The following is a 22,291-nucleotide window of genomic DNA, read 5'->3' on the forward strand; positions in this document are numbered from 1 at the left end:
ACCCACCGTGTGTGTGTGTGTGTGTGTTCTCAGGTATTACCCATGTCGTGGGGACCTAAATCTGTTTACACAGTCATATAATGAGGACTTGTCTTCCTTATGGGGACAAAAAGCAAGTCTCCATAAAGTAAATGATTAGGTTTTGTGAAGTGAAGACATGTTGGGACGTTAGGATGAAGAACAGTAATCGTTATGGTTTTCTCCTTTGTTAATGAACATCCAGCAATGTTCGAAAGAACAGAGCAGGACAGAGCAGAGCAGCTGTGGACAAGGTTTTCAAATGTTGAGCCTCATCAGGACAGGCGTTGTTGGGTTATTGGAGTCATCGCATTCTTTGCTCATGGATCATCGTGCATCAGATGTGGAAGTAGCTTCACTAAAGAGAGAGTGGATACAGCAGTTTATGATCATGGTACGACTGGAGTGTCCTTTAAAAATATACTGTATATCAGTATTTGATATTATAAACTTATATAGGCTAGATTAAGAGACACTCTCACTCTCTTTTCCCTTATGAGCACCATCCAGTGGTTGAAATGGTAATGTACACCTTCCCTTCCTTCAGTTTACACTGCACCAAGTAAACAAATGTAAGAATTCAACTTACATAGAACATAGAAAAAGTATCACATTGTCGGTTTACTGAAAGACTTTTTCGGGGTCAGACGAGGAAGATACGTCTAAACCCGGGATGACTTCTGTTCACCGCACAGACTCCAGAGTGTGGGAGAGTTCGTTGATACAAATCTCGATGCGGCCTCAGCGTTTAACATTTATTTTTCCAGGCAACAACCAAACAAATGGTGCAGGACGTGTCGAAATGGTTTTCCCCCCCTCATTCCTTTATCTGAGCCGACAGCTTTGTCAGCCGGAGTTCAAAACGCCACGGTCTTCTGGGAGATCTGGTTCAACGCAGAGGGGCAGAAATTATCTCTGGGATGTGGAGCAGTGGCAGTGAAGTGATAGAATCTCTTTAGCAAAGAGTGGCGCACAAGCAATAATTACAGCCAAAAAGTACCCATGATGCGATCTTAGTACCTTTTACGGGCTATTTCATCACCGGTTTCCTGCACTCTTCTCTCTGCCTCTCTCACTCCTGATAAGCCAGCACACATACAACAGTAGGCCTCCCCCCCCCCCCCCTCATATTTTTGCATGCACTTGTAATAAAACAAAAGTGGCTTTCTAAGTATAGAGGTAATTTAAGTCTATCAAAAACCATGTCTGCATCTGCATCCAAAAAACTTGCTACTTCTTGAACGTCTAGTATTTTAATGTCCTTTCGAATGCCAACTCCTCATTTGTGGCACTGCTCTCCTCTGTGGCGCCCGGCATTAAATGTGAGGCCTGATCCAGCGGTGCAGTGGCCACCCAGCAGTCTGTGGATGGATGGCCTCTCTGGGCCTGTTTGACTGGAAACAGGTGTGTGTCATCTGAAGATGAAGGCCCCGGCCGATAAACATTATTGGAGAACATCTGCTGCTTGTCACAACACGGGGCGAGCTGCAGCAACCCCCCCATCCATCAGCCACACCGTAGAGAGGGTGGTGGCGGTGGGTGGTGGGTATGGGGGGGGGGGGGCTCCATCCTTTTTCCGTCGGGCCCGTTCACCCATCACTCACCTCGGGGATGCTGGATACCGGGGGGCGCGTGTTTGGTCCAGACACCTGCCGGACCACAGCCACTTCTGACCGATAAAAGAGAAAATGCTCCAGCGCACATGACAAATGCTTCAGGGATAGCACTCTCTCTTCTTCTGACACAGTACAGGCAGAAACACACACATCGCACACTGCTCAGGTGCCTCCCCCCCCCCGCCCCTCTTTATACGCCTATCAGGGAGGCAGACATGGCCTTAATGCTTGACCCCTCTCGGGCTGATGAGAGATGCCTGGTAGTAGCCTCACACAAAAACACACACCAACATATCCACACACACTCATGATCCCATAGGTCTCTATGACAGCTGGAACCTCTCTCCTCTTTTTTTTCCAAACTCCATACCTTACTGTTACCCCCCCCCCCCCCACACACACACACACACACACACACACACACCAACTCAGGGTTCATACGAATCCACACCATGCAACGATGCATTCATAAGTCAAAAATAGAGGATAAAATGTCCCTGAATGTTTTCATAATTTATTTGTTTTGTTGCTTTTTTCCCCCTCTGTGTTGTGGTTCAAACACAATCACAGATGACAGAAATCAATAGAAAAGAAACCGTAAAAAAAACCAAAAAACTGAATTTATCAAATCAAACAAAATGCAGCACCGTTGACACAGCACGACTGATAGATGACCTGAGATATAATACACATAAAAAACTCAAATGATCTGCACATGTACAATAAATGATCACAGCGGTGATATTGGACTTGTAATCTCATGTTGTGGTAAGTATGAGCACAGATGTTCGCGTACGGCAGAAAAGTATGAATATGATTTCTTTCTGTGAGACTCTGCATCGTCAGCTGTCGATTCACAGCCGCTCACATTAGAAACAAGTACAAGTCCACACAAGGTTTGCCTGCAGTCTTTTGCGACCAGCACACTGCTCTACGATCAGGAAATCCGGGATTAATGCCAATACAAGGAAATGTGGTACAAACACAGGTCATAATTATTGCAAAGCGATAACTAACAGGTTGATGACATATTCACAGGTGTCTGTTAAAAGTAGGCGTATGAGCAAATAAATAAGAATTCCTCCATTCAATTTTTTTAAATATAATTTGATTATTGATAATTCACTGGCACCTTTGTACTTCTTTGTGCAGAAAGATGTTTGTGTTTTTCGAGCTGTTCAAAGCTGCTCTGTGCTCACCTTTTATTTGAATGTAAGACGTACAGATACAATTCATGGTCAAAATGTGCTAACATCATGGAAAAACGTTCTATAGGCTGTACATAAACAAGTGGGACATAGTCTTCAGGTTCTCCAGATGATGCCAATGCAAAAGTTAAAAAAATATATACTGAAGAGCCTCCGTTATGTTCCCATTCAGCGACATTCATGCCGTCGTCCAACAGGAGCCTGATTGCAGGTGACGTCTCTCAGCTTCCGTTTGCAGAAGGAAGCCTAGCTGAGGTAAATTATTACTTGATAGAATTATTCCTTAAAGCTGAGTATTTTCATACATCTTAAAGCATGTATCAAAGAAAGTCCCCACATTTCAACGTTAACCAAAACCCTCTGCTTCAACATTTATGGCTCCTCTGTTTTACTACACTGTTGGAGGTCACATTGCAGCCTGCAGCCGCTGTACTGTACTGTGCGGTGTTTCACTTTTACATCACCCATTAATTTCTAAATCTGTTTTAGACACGTTTAATTTAAACCAAAAATATGCTCGGCATGCCGTTGTGCTACACGCAGCCACCGTCGAGGCTTGTTTTATGGACGCCAACAGAAAACGCTAAGTGTTGGCGTAGGAGATGTAAAAGCTCTCCGGTTACAGGGGAGCCTGCAATTCAGTCACATGTCCTGTGCAAACATCCATAAGAAAGAAACTAAAACCCTTAACAACTCATTAAATGTCAAACTGGAAACCAAATTAGGAATAGGAACAGATGTGAAGCAGGTAGTCTGTGTAACCCTGGACTTTAAATCTTACAGTGTGGGGTAGGTTTAGAGTTCATGGTCCTCTGAGGGCCCCTCACATGTCAGGACCACTGTTTGATAACCTTGTCTCAGCGATGATGAGTACGGTGCAGTGTAACTGTGATCAACTGCCAGTAAAAATCTGACAGCTATGGGTACCACAACAAATACGTAGTTTTACCCACACCACACAGACGAAGACGATCTCAGAAACGTTTCACACAGACGAACCCGTTGTGTTCAAATGTCCGCTCAGGAGTCAGCGCCTCCGCTCGGGTTATGTGACTTTGCCGCCCGCTCTCCTCTTTCTCTGGGACACAGAGAAGTTCAACAGTCTCGGGGTTTGATGTAGCGGTGCTGAAAAGAGGAGGACAAAAAAAAAAAAAAAAAAAAATGGAGAAGACATCAGCACTATTTGAAAATCAAAAGCAAATGTTCTGGGGGTTTGTGGAGGCGAAATAACTGGTGCGTGGTCTCCCGTGTGCTTGGGCTTTGAGGAGGTGAAACGAAGACAGCCTGGAGTCTGGCTGCATGCTGGGCGCAGATTAAAATAACTGTCATGAGACAGGAACAGCTATTGAGGGAGACAGGGTGACACGCAGAGTGATGGGGCTCAGCCTCTCACACTTCATGACTTAGTGTTTCACTAAAGCTGGTTCAGCTTTAGTGAAAGACTGTGTGTGCGTGTGTGTGTGTGTGTGTATATTAGGAATACCTTCACTACATGTGGGGCCCAGCCAGGTGAGAGGACACAGACATCGCCCGTTCAGCCCATCACAGCGGACCCCGCGGGAGCACTCGCATGGCAGGGAGCAGTCAGGGCCGAAATGATCCCCACCGCAGTCTGACAGAGCGCAGAGGATTGAGGGATTTAGAAATATGACAAAAATGCATCGTTAAACGTGTGTTCAGTTCAATTTCCTAAACGTGCGATGATGTAATTTGAACGTTTGATTTTGATTCATGCTATGGCCACGTGAATATAATTCACGACGATCTACCTTTCTCACATCTCTCTCCTGTCCTTGCAGGGGGACAGAGGCAGCGTCCAGTCACTGGGTCACACGGGGCCTCACCGGCACAGTTACACGACTCTGCACAGCTCAGTCCGAAGACGCCAGGCTCACAACCTGAAAGCAACAAAACACGGACATAGTAGGAACTACTGGTTCACGACAACTGATGACAGGTAATGATGGGACGGATCCCACTGTACACTCTTAGAAATAAGGGTTCCAAAAGGGTCCTTCTACAAGGGCTGAGGTTCTACCTGGAACCATTTGCCTCTGAAAAACCCTTTTTCCGAAGAAAGGGTTTTTCAAGGGTTCTTGCTAACACTAATGGTTCCAGTAAGAACCATTTTGAGCCAGAGAACTCTTTAAAACCCCTTTCCTGAATAAAGGCTTTTTAAAAGGGTTCTTGGTGGAACCTTTATAAAAAGGGTTCTCCTATGAGGACAAGCCGAAGAACCTTACATGGTTTTATTTCTAAGAGTGTAGTAAACTCCAGCTGTGATTATTCTGCCTGGTGTTTGTGAAAAGGAACAATGTGAACCAATACTATCAGACCTGACTGAGGGAGCATGTGTGTGTATACATCAGTTTTTTGTTTTTTTTATTAGCATTTTTGTTGTGCTTTCAGTCGAAATCGAACCAGTTTGCAGCCTCACACACACACACACACACACACACACACACTCACACACAGATTGAGCAAGGTATGTGTGTCTGTGTGTAGCTGCCTTACAGCTGCTCTGCAAAGCACAGTCATATCTCCTGCTGGGACTGAAGTGGCCGTTTAGGCGCTCACGCTGCGGCTGAGAGCTCGGCGAGCAGGCAGGAGGGCACAACGATGTAACAGGAAAGCATTAAGCAGCCAGGAAACACCTGTATCTCATCAAATACCAAGCCTGTCTGTCTGTCTGCCAACCCATCTGTCTGTCTATCTGTCTGCCTGAACACCCATAAATGTATTTATTTTATTTAATAAGCGCAACACAGTGACAGTGAGCTTGACAGTGTGTCAGAGGTGGACACATTTCAAACCCTACATTTAAAAAAAAGCTTGATCGTTTTGGCAGAGATAGATCTGAGCTGATTTAAAGGCACCATATGTAAGAATGTGGCCAAAAACAGTTACTACACTCAAATTCAAAATACAGAGGTCTTTTTAGGTTTCGTTTTCTCCGCCATTGTAGCTCGTAGACGTAACTGGCAACCCGTGGTTGCTCATCAGCTGAGACTCTACTGACTGCAATGATTGGTAGATGGCGGTAGGTGGCGCCATATGTCAAAACATGATTTTCAAAACATAAACATGATTTTTTTTTTATGCAAATATTTTGGCTGTACTGTTGTTGTTGGTGAGTTCAGTATGTTATATGAGCATTATTCCTGAGTCTCTGTGACATATTAGGAGGATTTTATGGCCAGTTGCTTTAGATTTATTACATAATGCACCTTGAAATACTTGGATGTACTCACCTCTTTGACACTGGGAGCCATAGTAGCCCGGCGGACATATGCATCGTCCTGTTACGTGGTCACACGTCTGAGCCACTTTGCAGTCACAGCTTTGGCCACAATTCAAGCCAAAAAACCCTGAAGTGCATTCTGGGGAAAATACAAGGAACAGAACTTTGAGCTTCGAGTGTTCGAAAGGCTCATGATTAAATACGATTCACCATTAATATAGTATTATAAGTAAGGGTTTGCGTACTGTGTTGACAGGAGGGGCCGTAGTATCCAGCAGTGCATCTGCAGGTGCCAGTGAAACGGTCACAAGTCCCATTGTTGACACATGGACAGTCGTGTGCACAATCAAGCCCATATTTTCCGTGTGGACAGGCTAAACACACACAGAAAGAGAGATAAAGCTGTCAATCAACTAACTGTTGTTATTTCCAATGCCATTTTAGGACGTGTTGTTGTGTCTGTACCTTTGTCACAACTCGGTCCGGTCCAGCCAAGTCCACATTTGCAGGAGCCGTCAACAGGGTCACACTGGGCTTCATTCTGACAGCTGCATGTATTTCTGCACTGAAGACCATAGCGCCCTCTAAGACATGCTGAGGACAATGATCATCAGAAAAACATCAGAACAAGACGAGCACTACAACCTAAAAAATGCACTGACCACGTTCATATTTATTTAACCAACAGTCCATTAAAGAGATGGCAAAGTAGTCTAATTTGGCACCGTTACAAAAGAATAATCATGCTTCTTCGGGTAATTTAGATCGGGAACACAATAAGCAAGCTGTCTTTGATTTCCCTGTTTATTTATTTGCTTCCTTTCCAGATCCAGCGACACGGAAGACAGAGAACAAGCTACTTATAGGTTTCTGTAAACATTCAACAAGAGGAACTTAATAGGTGGTGAGACCAAGTACATGCAGAAGGCAAAAAAGGACAACATTCAGCAAAAGGAGTCCTGGAAAGCCCCACACTTGCAATCCAGCTGACTTGCTGATAAAGGAGGAGATTACAAAATCCCAACTCAGTGTCTGTTTGCTGTCGGAAAAAAAAGCTCTGTGATCATTAGAGGCCTCAGACTGAAGGAAATGAAGAATTTGTTACTTAAATATACAGCGAAAATGTTGAAAAATACACCCTCATTTTAGTGGTTGATTCTCACTTTCCAGTTAGGTCCGCTATTTCTGAAGAAGTCATTAGGGCCAGTGATTCCCAGTGATGCATGTCAGCCTCAGTGGTCACTCTTTATATGCTCACGAGATTGGCTTCTGATAAAAGGCCGACTACAAACAAAGTTTGATGTCTATCTCGAAAGCTGAATGATGAATTGGCTCTTGCAATTTAGTAGATAGTAATTTCCCCTTGTCCTCAAAAGTGCAACTTTAACTCTGTTGTATAGTAATACATTTTCAACTTAACTTTAACTTTTGAAATAAACATTCTTTATTCTTTTTCTTTTACAAACAAAACGATGTATGTGTGAGAGCTTGTTACCTTGTTGACAGGACTGTCCCACTCTGCCAGGTGCACAGATGCACCTCCCAGTTGCTGAGTGGCACTGTCCTCCTTCCCCACAGGAGCACAGCTTAGCACAGTCCTTCCCATAGTACCCACTTGGACAACCTGCAAAATAAACAAGCCTTAAGTCACAAAAAAATGATTTTCAAAAGGTCTTCGTCAAGTAAATGTTTCTCTACTTACTTGTGCGGCACTCGGCTCCGATGAAGCCAGGAGGACAGTAGCAAGTTCCAGTCCTGAAGTCACAGCGACCGCCGTTAGTGCAGCTGCATCTGGACTTACAGTTTGGCCCAAAGGTCCCAGCTCGACATCCTGGACACAAAAACCAATGAAGAGAAGCAAAGAGAAGCAAAGAGAAGGAAAAGTGAAGGTATAAGCACTGGCCATTGCATGACACAAGAGAGAGAGGCCACCAATAATTAAAAGTATAGCAAATGTAGACAGTAATCAACGTTTGTCACTGACGATGTACTTCCTGTTGGTAGTAGGTGGCGCAGTGTGTGGTGTCGCATGTTGTCATCCTGGATGAATTTACTTAGACTTAAGACTTGCACTGTTCACCAGTCCATCGCAGGGTGTCCAGGGTGTACCCCGCCTATCGCCCTATGTCAGCTGAGATAGGCACAGCACCCCCAGCGACCCTCCCGGTGGAGGATAAAGCGGTAGATAATGGATTGATGGAAGAGTGAGTGTGAGGGTGATGACTTTGAGGAATTACGGTTATAAATCAAATTCGCACATTTTGTGTTACAACCAGGTAGCGCTTTGTTGAAACCCCCAAGAAAAGTAATTCCTGATGTTTTGCTTGTGTAAAAATTCTCTAAACTGGAAGACAAGTTACATTTTTAAAATGTGATGAGGAGGTGCGGACTGTTACTACTTCTACTTGTCCTTCCTGTGTGTGCATGGGTTTCCCCTGGGTTCTTTGGTTTCCTCCCACAGTCCAGAAACATGCAGATTTGGGGATTAGGTAAATTGGACACTCTAAATTGACAGTAGGTGTGAGTGTGAGAGTCAATGGTTGTTTTTCTCTATGTGGCCCTGTGATGGACTGGTGACCTGTCCAGGGTGTGACCCCCGCCTTTCACCCTGTCAGCTGAGATTGGCTGCAGTGCCCCAATGATATACTAATATATGTACTTTCTGATAAAAATGAGTCAATCATCAATCATTCAATGGAAATCTATAATTTGCAGAGCCGGACAGTAACGGAGTACATTTACTTGAGTACAGTACTTAAGTACAATTTTGAAGGATCTGTACTTTACTCGAGTATCATTTTTGGGGTGTACTCATGACTTAACTCAAGTACATTTGAGAGGCAAATATTGTACTCTTTACTCCAATACATTTCTATCCATAACCGAGAGTACCCGTTACTTCTTCTTCTAAAAAAAAAAAACCCCAACTCCATGGTCAGATTTAGTTGAGAGATGAAACAATGGATGAAGCCGCAGCAGGATCATACCGAAAATGTGCCGTTTCTATACGTAAATGTAAGCACTGTGGCAGTAGTAATGCAATATTTAGAAAATGTACTCTTGTACTCTTGATACTCAAGTACTTTTAAAAACAAGTAATTCAGTACTTTTACTTGAGTAGACATCTGACTGTAGTACTTTTACTTGTACTTGAGTAAAATTGAGCAAGGGGTATCTGTACTTTTGCTCAAGTAATGAAGCTGTGTACTCTGTCCGCCTCTGATAATTTGGGCCAATCAATACTCTACCCAAACATTACCCACAAGACCGTTTACTTACGCAGCTCACAGTGTGTCCCATAGTAACCAGGTAAGCAGCTGCATTTCCCCGTCACAGGATGACACTGCTCCTGGTCACCTGAGCACTGGCACAGCTGGCTGCACATGTGTCCAAACATGCCAGCAGGACAGGCTAAGATTCAGAAACACGTGACATACAACAGAAGTGAATGAAAGAAGGAGTAAATGAATGAATGATAGCATGATGGTGAACTGTATTACGTGCCCTTTAATTACATGAATAGAGCAAACACAACCTAAACTCCCTACAACTTTTCCTGGTGCCCAAACCCAGACGGATGCACAGAGACATTCTTTCACACACTCTTGTGCTCCGCACATACGTGTGTGCACTCCTCACAATAATGAATGGAGTCCACAGACAATCAGTCATAGCGAACAAGATGAATCTGTGAACCGAACATGTTTTCGGGTGAGACCACAACACTCAGCTACTCAATCAGGCAGCAGCAGGCAGCGTAGGGGACAGATAAGAAAGGACTCCAGACTAAAGAGGCAATTACGGCGCTGTCATTATGCATGTCTGCCTTCCAAAAGCCCTTATCCGCCACCGAGGAGACAAAAACAATGCCTTCTGTTTTACTTGGCAACCGGTGTGTAACATTTATCAGATGTCTGGGGAGTGTGTGAGGAGAGGAAGGGAGCTCGAACAGCGAGGGGAGTTGCGGAGCTGCTCGTATACAGTTCTAAAGGGTATAGTCTAAATAATGGAACATTAGCATAAAGTGCTGTGACAGTGAGGCTTTAGTGCTGGTGTGCAATACATTTCCTGGAATGTAATAAATGTTAATCTTTCCCAGGAGGAACGATGAGGAAAAGGGAAAATTTAATTAGTATTAACAGAAGGATCCTCGCTGATCAGTTCAATCCCATGATGCCTTTTCCTCGTGATGAAAGTGGTGCATTGTGGTGTGACAGTGTTTCTATCAGAGGGGCACTCATGTCAGCCAAATGGTTTTAAATGCATGACAGTGATGTTATCTGTGTGCCAAGGCTTTCTCAATAACCAGTTACACTGTCCATAAAATTGTTTGGGAGATTTAAAATTTGACAAACAAAGTCAAAGCAGCTGTTTACCATTAATGCTCTTGTATGTGAGATTTCAGAGCCTTTACTGACCCATAACTGAATATTCATGTTTCCATAGACTGTATATACAAAGTGGAACTAGTCCTCAAAGCACAGCACGTGTGAGCGGACGCTGGCCTGATTGACAGCTGGTATCACCCACTCGGAGCCTGGTTGTCATCTGCGAGTTTCTGGTTGCAAAATCTCAACATGGTGCCAGGCAAATCCACAATTTTGAGGCTTCAAATGGTAGTTCTGATGGTTCTGGGTGACATTATTAAAGTTTAACAGTTTGGTATGAACACATGTTTTGTTTTCATTACATTAGAGTGAGCCCTGCATGTGGAAGTGGTCCTCTTTCTCTGAATCCTCTCTGTATCACCATAATGTTTCTACAGTAGTTTCAACAAACGAAACGTGGGCTTTTTGTGTTAATGATTGATCTAATAGCGAATGTAGCTTCACCTAGATGTTTGCAAGGTGTGGTGGGGGTTACTCATATTGGGTGCAACCTGCATGTTCACCGGTGAAAGACAAACACAAACTAAACTTTATCATGTCATCATTAAGTTTTGCTCTTACTTTTCTCACAGCCAGGCCCTGTGAGTCCAGCTGCGCAGCCACAACTCCCTGTCTTATGGTGACAGGACATACCAGCTGCGCACTGACACTGCTGGCCACAGGAAGCTCCGTAAGTTCCCGGGAGGCAAGCTGGGATGGATAAATGCCGACACACACGGTCAGATTCTCTCTTATTAAAAGCTTGTATGTCATTTTCGTCAACTTGCAATTTCCTGCTCTAAACACTCACGTTTGTCACACCTGGGTCCTCTCCAGCCTGGCTCACACTCACAGCGGCCTGTCACGTGGTGGCAACTTGAACTATGGACGCAGTCACACCTCTGCTCACAGCTCTCCCCAAAGAAATCCTTGGAGCAAGCTTCAGACAAAACACACAGGTATTAACCTTCAAATCATTTTAGGGAGGTTTCGTGCTTACAGAATAATGCCCAAAGCTAAATGCACAAACTGTTTTCATGATTGCATCAGCACAGATGCAGAGATTACAGGGAATAAAAATGCAATACAAACTGGTACAACAGTGGTGATGTGGAGTCCAGAAAGTCACCTGACTGGCACAGCTGTCCTATCCAACCAGGCTGACACACACATCTTCCTGTCACCTTGTCACATTTCCCTCCTTTTGTACAACTGCAGGCCTGCATGCAGTTCTCTCCATAACGTCCTTCCTCACACTCTAGGAGAGAAGGAAAGTACAGTTTTTTTACAGTAACTCAGTTTTAGGTTTAGGTTTTTTTTTTTACTGTTGTAAAAGTTGTTTGATCATATAAGTTCAAAGTTGACAGCATGAATGTTTCGGCTACAGCGGTTTGGATCCTGCATGTTCCATATGTGGCCTTTCTACGCCAAAACTGAAGTCCTCTAAAAGTAATCTAAAAGATACACAGTACATGGTGTGACTGTACCTTAAGTCAGCTGGCACAGGTTCCATTTCCTTCAAGAGCCCAACATAAAGGAGAAAGGGTTTACCTAACACACAAGCGTCTCCAGTCCAGCCAGGAGGACAGGTGCACTGCCCTGTCACGCTGTCACAGGAGCCTCCATTTTGACACAGGCACTGACCAGAGCAGTCCTCTCCATACTGTCCTGGAGGACAAGCTAAAATCACACACACACACACACACACACACACACAATTAAAATATATGCGTACATATTTCAGTGAGCAGACCATCATCAGTTTGGCATCTTTAAGGGAATCATAAAGACTGTCACATTTATGTCCCAGTTAATCCTTTGATTTCTGTTTTTGATCCCTGAAAGTCAATGAAACAACATCTCTCCTGTCCCTACCTCACCCCTCCCTCTTTTCTCTCCCCACTTTTTGTCGCCCACCTCTCTCCCATTTTTCCTTTCACCCCACCAGCCGAGGCAGATGACTGCACATCTTTGAGTCTGGTGCTGACTGAGCTCTCATCCTGTTTGCTCATTGTGTGAACTGTTGGGTTTTCTCTTCTCCCTTCCCTATAATATTGTAAGGTCTCTGCCTTAAAGTGCCTTGAGAGAATAATAAGCTGTTGTTTGGCACTATACCAACAAAAAATGTATTTGCTATGATTAGAAGCGGATGTTTTTAAAGAGTTCTCGCTTTAACAAATAAGTCAAGCATGTCAGTAAGAATGTCCTCTGATTTTTAAACCAATTCTGGTTTATGGAGTGTGTTTTTTTTTGTTTTCACAATGGTATGTGAGAGTGATGAGAGACTCACAGAGTTGGCAGTTCACACCCATCCATCCCGCTGCACAGCTACACCGCCCAGTGATGTGGTCACACCTGGCTCTGTTCTGACACACACAGGTCTGACTGCACCGCTCTCCAAAGTGACCTTCTGGGCATTCTGCACACACAAACACACACACATAATAATAAACACTCGCTGTGAGCTGCAGCTACATCCACTGAAAACATATTAGGACAATTTGGGGAAAGAGGACACACATATTGAAAGAGGAAAATGCACTAATGACAGAGATGTACTATTAAACCATGCTGCTCTGGTAGTTAGGACCACAACATAGCTGTGGCGAGAGGAGAGTTTAGAACAAGACTGCAGAATGACACACTCTGATCCTTAGTGGGCATTTAACTGGATTTATTAAAACAAGGGCATCATGGGAGCAGTGTCTGGTTAAAACATTTTTCCAAGTTACGCTAATGTTGATCACTATAAACACGTGGGTGCATTTATCCAGAATAGACCTCCATTAAACCCTACGTGCCGGAGGGAACTCTTGTCCTCCCTCCTTTCACTGCCCTTACCCATCCCTAAAAAAGTCATTGGCAATGTCTCATTACAGAGATAATTGTTCACAAACACATCCTAGTTGTGTTTAAGGAGAGGATGTCTCGATGGGTTACAGTGAGGGCCTCCCTCACACCCCGTTTTAATGATGTGGCTTCCATTACCCAGAATGCAGTGTGGTCCTGCCCAGCCGGCGGTGCATAGGCATGCTCCTGTGATGTGGTGGCAGCGGGCACCGTTCCTGCACTCGCACATCTGGCCACAGTATAGACCGTAAAAGCCATCCGGGCACACTGTGGGCCAAGATAAAACATCCGACTGGTTAGAACTGGCAGCTTCACAAAAGAGGAGAGGAAAAGGTTAAGATGCCAACTTTTTTTTTTTTGTGTGTGTGTGTTCTTTCTCTTCCTTTCTCCATCTCCAACTCCCTTCTCCTCCCTCTACTTTCCCTCTCTGTCTTACCACCTACTGCAAATACCAATATCAAATGGCAGCACCACGCTGCGGCTGTTCATTTGCAGAGCGTCTGTGTTCGTTAAGTGAGCTCATGTCCCACATGTGTGGTGGATCTGGGCCACATCAAAGTCAAGAGCAGCTCAGAGGCTGTTCCCTTTTGGGGGGTAGATGGGGCACAGAGAGCCGGTAATTAGAGCACCTGCTGAGTCCACAGGCCCCACCAATACACTGCAAAACAAAGCCAGCTTACTGTACCCCCAGTACACACACACACACATTTACAGTATTGCTGCCGATGCAAGGAGATACCAGCATAAGAATCTGTTTTCCATTCTTACGGAGTTGTTTCAGTGTGTGTAGAGTCAATTGACACTGAAGAGAGTTTGGTAAACACAGTGACTCCAATCCACAAGAACCTTAGCCAGAGGCCGAGGGACGAATGAGTCTTTGTGAGCATGACTCCGCCAGAGCAGGAAAGAATGACTCAGTCTGTTTATTCACAGACTTTATTTGATGGCTCAATTTGTCATTCAAGATAGTTTTATTCTGCAAAAAAAAAAAAAAAAAAAAAAAAAGCCATCCAATTCTGGTCTTTATTTACAGAAAGGCTCCTTTAGTGCTGCCAAAAACTGAAGAAGTGAGAAGTGATAAAAATCTGAGGGTTTTCCCAGTTATCTCAGCGGTTGTTTCATTTCATTTATATCCCACCTCTTCTAAAACTGCGAGGAGAGGAAAGGAAAACAGACTGTGTTACCAAAGGAAAACACATTGGCTGCGCGACAAAAATGTGTAATGTGGTGGTTTTATTATGTCTTCTAAATGCCACACCACGGCGATGCAGGGTGTTCCCCTACCTATTTTTGCATTATACCTACCTTCTCCTCCCGCAGTCAAGTCAATGATGTTACCCAGTCCTCCTTTTTTCTTCCCTGCCTCAAGCTCTCAAATTGAGAAACGCGTCTTAGCTACTTGGCATTTTCTAGCGTGACCATCACTGTGTTCCCACTCTGACAGCATGACGTCTTCGCCTGCCTCTGTAGTGGTTAGGCAGCGATTTTATTAAAACTAGCCCACTGAGTATGCTGTCATTTAAACCCAGCTGTACATTAGGTCTTTAGTTGTGCCGAAATAAAAACCACTGTTTATTGTATGTCGCGTGTTATTTGTGATAACAGTGGCACCATGGCAACAAGCTGGCTTTTCCTTCCCTGCAGGACATAATGTTACAGTGATATATCATTTATTTAGCCGTGAAAGAGGCGCTCAACACATCTCTGATGTTAAAACATAAACATAAACCAACAATGAGAGACGTTCCCCATTTAATGGTGTCTTCACAACAGCATGTTGAAGCACTTTGCCGCACACTGAGGCTGTTGCATCTTCAGACACTTCTCTGACACTTCTGAATGGGAGATTTTATTGTTTGTTTATGCCAGCAGGGGGCGATGGGTATTCCATATTAACCACAAAGCATCAATCTGTCATGTGATATTAGCGGAGTGTCTGCAAGTGTTTTTGCAAATGATAGACTCTTCCCGTCTTTGTTTATAGGTAGGCAGAGTCATTACAGACACACACACACACTCACTGAAACACTCCATCTCTCCACTAAATGAACTCTTTAAGACAGGAGGATTATTTCCAGATCTCTGGTTGTGTAAGAGCCACTGCTGTCAGACCATAAAGCAGGTCCAGGGACCACACAGCCAGAGAGAGCAGACCACAGAAACAGAGAGGATGCAGAAAACACAGAGTAGGACATCCTGGTGCTATTCAGGGTCTACAATGAAAGAGGTCAACACCAACTAAACAACACCGTTTCTTTGATTATAACACAGATGTTCAGCAAGAGTTGACTCTTTTTACTGCAAACAAAAAAGAAAAAAAACACTGTTTTGATGCAAACATCAAAGCTGCAGACCAGAAACTGAGAACAACCCGTGTTAATTCAAGCAGCGGGACCCGTGTCAGCACAATGACTTGCTTACCCTGACAAGACTTGACTGAAATGTTTAGCATCAGCACCACAGGCCTGCCCAGGGAAACAATACTCTCGCCACTCTAACAAGCTTTCTCAGTCCTGTAAGCACGCGTTATATTTTCATGAATAATGAGATAAAAGCCAGAGTGCGGATGAAAATTGCCCACGTAGGACCAAACATTGAGAAGTCATTTTGATTCTGTGAAACAGATGAACTGGAGAGATCTGGTCCTTCTCATGGCACAGGCCTCTTCCTGAACTTCTCCTGAAGGAAGAGGCCCAGCAGAAGACTGAGAAACTGGACACCTCTGTTTGAGGGGGAAAAGGCCTTCAGCAAACACAATCTAGTCAGACCGATAGCTGTATTTCCACAGCAATGTCCAATCAGAGTGACGTCTGTGTCTGAGGCCATTAGGGTGTTATGACTGGGGATGTGGAGCTCTGTTCTACTGTGACATGGCCATGATTTACGATGCCCTGTGTACTATGGAGGTGGTATGAATTTCTGGGCCTGGTAGTACACTTACAGTAAATCTTACACTTTATAATAACACGAGGCCACTCTGAGTCAGAAGACTATAATCAAGAGCAAATCTATTATTGTTAAGACTCTTGGACTGCTGGCATGTCTTGCTGTTCAGGACAAATATCATAAAGAAGAGATGAATATTAGTTACATGAAGGGTTTGCTACAGCAGTGTGTGTGTGTGTGTGTGTGAAAAGAGTCTGCAGAACAGTGAAATACAGTCCATCTACTTCAGTATGACTGATACAATTTATAACTTGGGATTCGTGTGGTTTTGAAAATGGTATTGCCCATGACATTACATGGGCAATCAGATGATTCATTGAAACTGTGTGATGATGATTCGCAGGAAACTTGAGGGGGAAAAAAAAGACGTTTAGATGAAAATAACATCCTGCAGTGCCATCTAGTGTATCAGAAAAAAAAGACAGCTCAAGTAACTGGAGTAACTTCCCCCCACGTCACACACCAACACTAACTTGACATTTTTCAGTTTAAAAAAAAACCTTGTAAATTGGTATGAAAAAAAAGATAATTGTTCAAAACAAAAACAAGAAGAATGCAGATTTAATTTCAGATAAATCCAGATTAAAAATGAGATATTAAATCTATTTGATAATGACATATTTATCAGAATTTTGTGTCAATCAACTATCTGATTAATGGACTCTTAGCTCAGATGTATAAATACAACAAATAAAGACATTCAAGTATCTGCATGAGCGTCATATCCATCTTCATGTGAGTTTTGTTTTTGCTAATGTATTAGAGACTATTGTTCCTACAACTTGGGTAAAAAAGTAACTGGCCCCTCGCGTATGAAAACCCACATAATCTCAATATTCAAGATTATCATCACAGAAAAATAGTTAAATCTTACTCTTTTCACAGGACGTGCCGGTGTATCCAGGGGAACATGTGCAGGCTCCACTCACATGGTCACAGTGGGCTCCATTTTGACACTGACACTGCTGCATACAGCCCTGCCCGTAAGAACCATTTGCACACACTGTGAACGTAAAAGAGGATTATCAAGACTATTTTTAAGATAAAGGTGCATTATGTAATAAATCTAAAGCAACTGGCCATAAAATCCTCCTAATATGTCACAGAGACTCAGTAATAATGTTCATATAATAAACTGAATCACCAACAACAACAGCACAGCCAAAATATTCACATTTAAAAAAAAAAAATCGCAGACCGCAAATCATGTTTATGTTTTGAAATCATGTTTTAGCATGTGGCGCCACCTACCGCCGGCTAACAATCATTGCAGTTAGTAGAGTTTCAGCTGCCGAGTAACCACGGGTTGCCAGTTACGTCTGAGCTACAATTGCGGAGAAAACGAAACCTAAAAGACATCAGTATTTTGAATTTGAGTGTAGCAGGGCCGGCCCAAGCCTCCATGGGGCACTAAGTAAAAGTTGATTTTGGGGCCCTCTGTTACTGCCAATAATAATGATTGTTGATCATTCACCCACCTACTATACTATTCTACTTATTCTACTCACGAATACGAATACACTTGTAAAACTAAATGTGGGAACTTTTTGTTGTAGTTAGATTGTAATCCACAATGATTAATGCATGGAAGCAGACACCAGATTTACAAAAAAGAAAAATCTTTCAATTAATATTTGGCAAACTCAACAACTCCCCCTACTGGCGACACAGAGAATCAATACATAAAACCAAATGGTTTATAAATAAAATATTAAGATATTTAGGTCTGAAAATCTAAAAAATGTGCACACAGGGGAATTCAAAATACACACCTGTAATACAAAGATTTGACTTTTATATGTAAAAAAACAGCATTAAATAAAATAAACAAATACTTAAATAATAATGTAAATCAACAGAGGCACCCGGAACAAGGTAATAAGAGGGTTTATGAATAAAATATAAAGTTAAATAATCACATCTGACAAATATGTAAAAAATGTGAAAAAGCTTTGGTAAAAATGGGGAGAAAAAATCTAAATAAACTACAGCAATCCAAACAAGAGTTAATTGCTCTTGGGGGCCCTCTAGTGGTCACGTGGTGGTTTGCTTATGCCTTGGGCCGGTCCTGGAGTGTAGTAACCGTTTGTGGTCACATTCTTACATATGGCGCCTTTAAAAAATAGAGCATGTTAGAAAACAAATCTGCTCCAGCCAAGTAATCACTTTACTGATGTAAATACAAACAGCGACACCTTGACCACCTGCAAACACCTAATGGTGGCAGCATTTGTACAACTATATATATACTGTATCTCTTGAAACATCCAAGAAGAGAACTTACTCTTTTCACAGTGGTCTCCAGTAAAGCCTGTTTCACACATGCACTGACCATCGACGGGGTCACAGCCTAGAGCGGTGTCCTGACACTGGCATTTACTGATGCATCCTTGACCCCAGTGACCAGACTCACATGCTATGAAGGACAGCAATGTTTACAGAGAAAAGTATACACAAGCTACTCAATTATTCATATTTCTTTAAAAAGAGAATTAAAGTTCTTACCTATGGCACAGTCGTGGCCTGTTCTGCCAGGAGGGCAGAGGCAGTGACCAGTGTGTGGGTCACAGCTGGCGTCAGCATGACATGAACAGTGCATTAAACAGCCTGGTCCATGGTGTCCTGGAGGACACTCTGCACACGGCACAGATCCAAAAGAAACAATCAGTTAGAGGGAGAGAAGAATATGTTCGATGAAACGTTACGGAATATAACATCTGGAAACATTCAGTATTCAAATATCGCTAATCAATGTGTTTATTTGAAGTGTGCAGATATGAGGGGATTGGTTAATGCCGTCGTAAATGTTTTGTGTCTTGAATCCCGATATGATTATTACTCACTATGTTGGCAGAGGTTTCCAGTGAAGCCTGGCTTACAGTCACATCCTCCGGTCAGTTTGTTGCAGGAACCCCTGTCCTGACAGTGTGGACAGGAGAACTGGCACTTCAACCCCCACAATCCTTCAGGGCAGTCTGGGGAGCAAGTGCAATTCAGATTAACTGAGCAGTAATCCGACTGTGTCTAGTGCTTCTTTGTTAAATCCTAAAGCGGAGAAGAATGTTTTAAAGGGTCTCTGTAAGAGACTGGGCAAGTAAAGGACTTTTTGTGACCGACAAACAAACACAAGCAATACGATAAGGACATGTTTAATGTTAGTGAGTGAACTGTCCCTCAAAACATTTCAAAACATTCTTCCCTTTAGAAACGAACCAAAGAAACTGTGCGACAATGTAATAAAATAAAGAAAACGCACCTTCCTGACAGGAGGGTCCGATCTTCCCAGGCGGACAGACGCACAGTCCCGTTATGGGATGACATGGAGTTCCTCCACAGTCACAAGTCAGCTGACAGTTTTGTCCATAGCTCCCAGCTTCACATACTGGCAACCACAATAAAACAGAATCAGAGACAGAAACAGAAACAGCAGAAAAACACGGAGACGGGATTACAGAGTGTTGCACTGGTTTAAGGGAGTGAGGTGAAAAGTTTAATCATTTGTGTATTTTATTTAGTCACTGCCAACAGCCTCTGCAGTGGTAACTGAAGTAAATCACCCCTGACATGACCTGGCATTCAACTTAAGATAAATACTACATTTTTATTTTTTCTATTTTTTTAATATTTGGCATTGCAAGCCTGGACCTGGACTGTGCTGACATATGTAATTCTGTCATTTTATATTAGTCCACTCCACTAAAACACAAAACGTTGTTTTTGTTTGTTCCTGAACAATATTCAGAGTTGAACTTCCCATCGACCTGCAGAGTAAACAGCCAGCGGACACCGTGCCGTCACGTTGTCAGCCGTACAGTTTATAATAACAGGAACACCTGCACTGACCAGGTGAGCTCAAGAGAAAACCTTCACCCATTTAATCTGCTCACACAGTCATCAAAGACTGCAGTATATAAATAAAAGAAAGAATAAAGGATGATTTATAGGCATTAGAAGGAAATGAAAGAGATGGGGGAAAAATGCAGAAACTCATTTATAATGATTGAGTTTTGTCAGCATGAATAAGTCCATCAGAAAGGGCACACATTCGCTCATGAATCGAGTAAACAAACAATAAGTGAACATGCAGACACGTGTGACAGCGTTTCTATTCATTCATTTTTGAACACGTCCACCATGTTCCTCTACTGTGTAACCACAAGAGAGCGCTGTGGAGTCAAGTTTCATCACGAACGGTGAGTATGAAACATTTGAGAAGTTTCTGAGTGTAAATGACCTAATTTTTCCATTACTTTTATTGTGGTAGGTCATCTGCTCAAAAGTAATGCTTTTATGTTGAAATGGCAAAATACCGGAAGTACAAAAAAAACGAGATAAATGTGTCAATTAAGGCTGCAAACGGAGTCTTGGAGCACTTTTCGTGGTTTGTTTTAGCACCTGGCTGACGAGGGAACAAGGTCTGAATGTTTTATTTGGTATTATGTGTGTTTAGAGTTGTTTTTAATCTCAGTTCGTACTTAGTAGTTGTTTAATGTTATGCTAGTAGCATCACTTCATTAGTATTACCTCATTAGCATCATTCTATGTATGATTTATTTGCATAGTTAAGTATTTTACAAGGAAACATAGTCAGAAGTTATTACAGTTGGTTTATATGGACATAAGAAACTAGCATGAGTAAATTTATTATTACATAGCATGTTTGGTTGTGCATTTAGCTTTCCGGTAGAGGTTGTGAAATAGCATTAAAATGGCTAAAGAGGAGTTAAAGGGAGATAATTCCTATGTTCCTGTGAGTAAAATCTTATTTTTTTATTTGTATTTATTTATTTACAAATATTTTTATTTGTTTGTCATTTCACCAGCTCTTAAAATGTGTTCAGGATAAGTTAACTGCATGTTTGGAGTGAATTAAGTTTTCAATATAGCATTGATTGAACCATCAGTAAAGGAGCCAGACCGTTATTCAGCCAGGGATGCTACACTGAGGTCAAGACCACACTAACTGAGGTGCACCAGATGTCAATATCACAATGTTTTACTCCCCAAGATCAGAATTAGCATTTGCTTCAAAAACCGAATATGAGTCATTATTTATTTTACATATTAACAGCTAACTTTAACTCATTAACATAAACATGGTGCACTGAAATGGCAAACTTTTTCAGTATGTTATGTGAAACCAAAAATATGCCCATGTGGGCTGATATCAGACGACAAAACCACCATCATTTCTTAAGTGTATTGGTTGTATTTGTAGAGAGAAGTGTTCCATCCAATCACAGTAGTAATGTGTAAAATAATAATAATAATAATAATAATAATAATACTTAATCAGTTGTATTCTTGACCAGTCTCCATCCACATTCATTTGAGACTCAGATCATAGGGAGGGTCACCAGGTTTTCTTTTAAAGAGACACTACCATAGAAACTAGTACAATATCTTGCTGTGAGTTTTATACTTATATTCCTTTGGAAGGTATTGGATTGTACCACTTTGACAGCTGGATGCACAGTGTTTATTAAAGAGCATAAAGGCAGCTTTTTATGTCTCACCTAGCTGACATCTGTCTCCATGAAGTCCTGCAGGACATTGCTGGCTGCACTCCCCGGTCCTAGGGTCACATGATCCCCCACCTGGACAGTCACATGGCTGCTCACAGTGTGCGCCAAAGAAACCCAGATCACATTCTGCATTTGGAAACAGAAACACAACAAGACACTATTAATACCATGCGCAATCTCAAGCCCAACAGTTTTAAATCAGACATTTGGATTTTTTGTATCTCATGATTTAAACAGTGATCATACCTTTTTCACACTGTGGGCCGTGATATGAAGCTTTACACAAACAGTTCCCCATTTTGGGGTCACAGCCAGAGGAATGTTCTTGAACACAGTCGCATTCCTTGGAACAGCCTGGACCGTGTGTCCACCTGGGACAGGCTGAGGCGGACAGGATCAGTTTAAAAAACACAGAGAGAGAGAGAACGAGAGAGAGAGTTTGGAATAAAGTACAGCAAGGAATGATTTCAGCATGTTACAATGTTACAATATTGTACAAAAACAGCATGCACATAACACA

At 42.6% G+C, this 22,291-nt stretch overlaps 1 protein-coding gene across 1 annotated transcript in view; it reads right to left on the minus strand.

Annotated features, from left to right (window-relative positions):
• Positions 1–3,887: 3,887 nt before the first annotated feature.
• The window catches only part of egfem1 (EGF-like and EMI domain containing 1), a gene marked incomplete at both ends in the record, with an annotated part of 44,778 nt that continues 26,374 nt past the window's right edge, over positions 3,888–22,291 (minus strand). The window contains 22 exons of the mRNA XM_083886292.1: positions 3,888–3,967; positions 4,326–4,454; positions 4,612–4,740; positions 6,094–6,222; positions 6,329–6,457; positions 6,549–6,677; positions 7,579–7,707; positions 7,786–7,914; positions 9,363–9,494; positions 11,033–11,161; positions 11,262–11,390; positions 11,580–11,708; positions 12,002–12,130; positions 12,741–12,869; positions 13,439–13,567; positions 17,121–17,249; positions 18,531–18,662; positions 18,752–18,880; positions 19,090–19,221; positions 19,503–19,628; positions 21,763–21,897; positions 22,018–22,152. Of these exons, the coding sequence (XP_083742418.1) occupies positions 3,888–3,967; positions 4,326–4,454; positions 4,612–4,740; positions 6,094–6,222; positions 6,329–6,457; positions 6,549–6,677; positions 7,579–7,707; positions 7,786–7,914; positions 9,363–9,494; positions 11,033–11,161; positions 11,262–11,390; positions 11,580–11,708; positions 12,002–12,130; positions 12,741–12,869; positions 13,439–13,567; positions 17,121–17,249; positions 18,531–18,662; positions 18,752–18,880; positions 19,090–19,221; positions 19,503–19,628; positions 21,763–21,897; positions 22,018–22,152 (2,807 nt within the window). The remainder of the gene's footprint in view (positions 3,968–4,325; positions 4,455–4,611; positions 4,741–6,093; positions 6,223–6,328; positions 6,458–6,548; positions 6,678–7,578; positions 7,708–7,785; positions 7,915–9,362; positions 9,495–11,032; positions 11,162–11,261; positions 11,391–11,579; positions 11,709–12,001; positions 12,131–12,740; positions 12,870–13,438; positions 13,568–17,120; positions 17,250–18,530; positions 18,663–18,751; positions 18,881–19,089; positions 19,222–19,502; positions 19,629–21,762; positions 21,898–22,017; positions 22,153–22,291) is intronic.

This window comes from Microchirus variegatus (assembly GCF_963457635.1).
Source record: "Microchirus variegatus genome assembly, chromosome: 3".
In the NCBI taxonomy this organism is placed as follows: Eukaryota; Metazoa; Chordata; class Actinopteri; order Pleuronectiformes; family Soleidae; genus Microchirus; species Microchirus variegatus.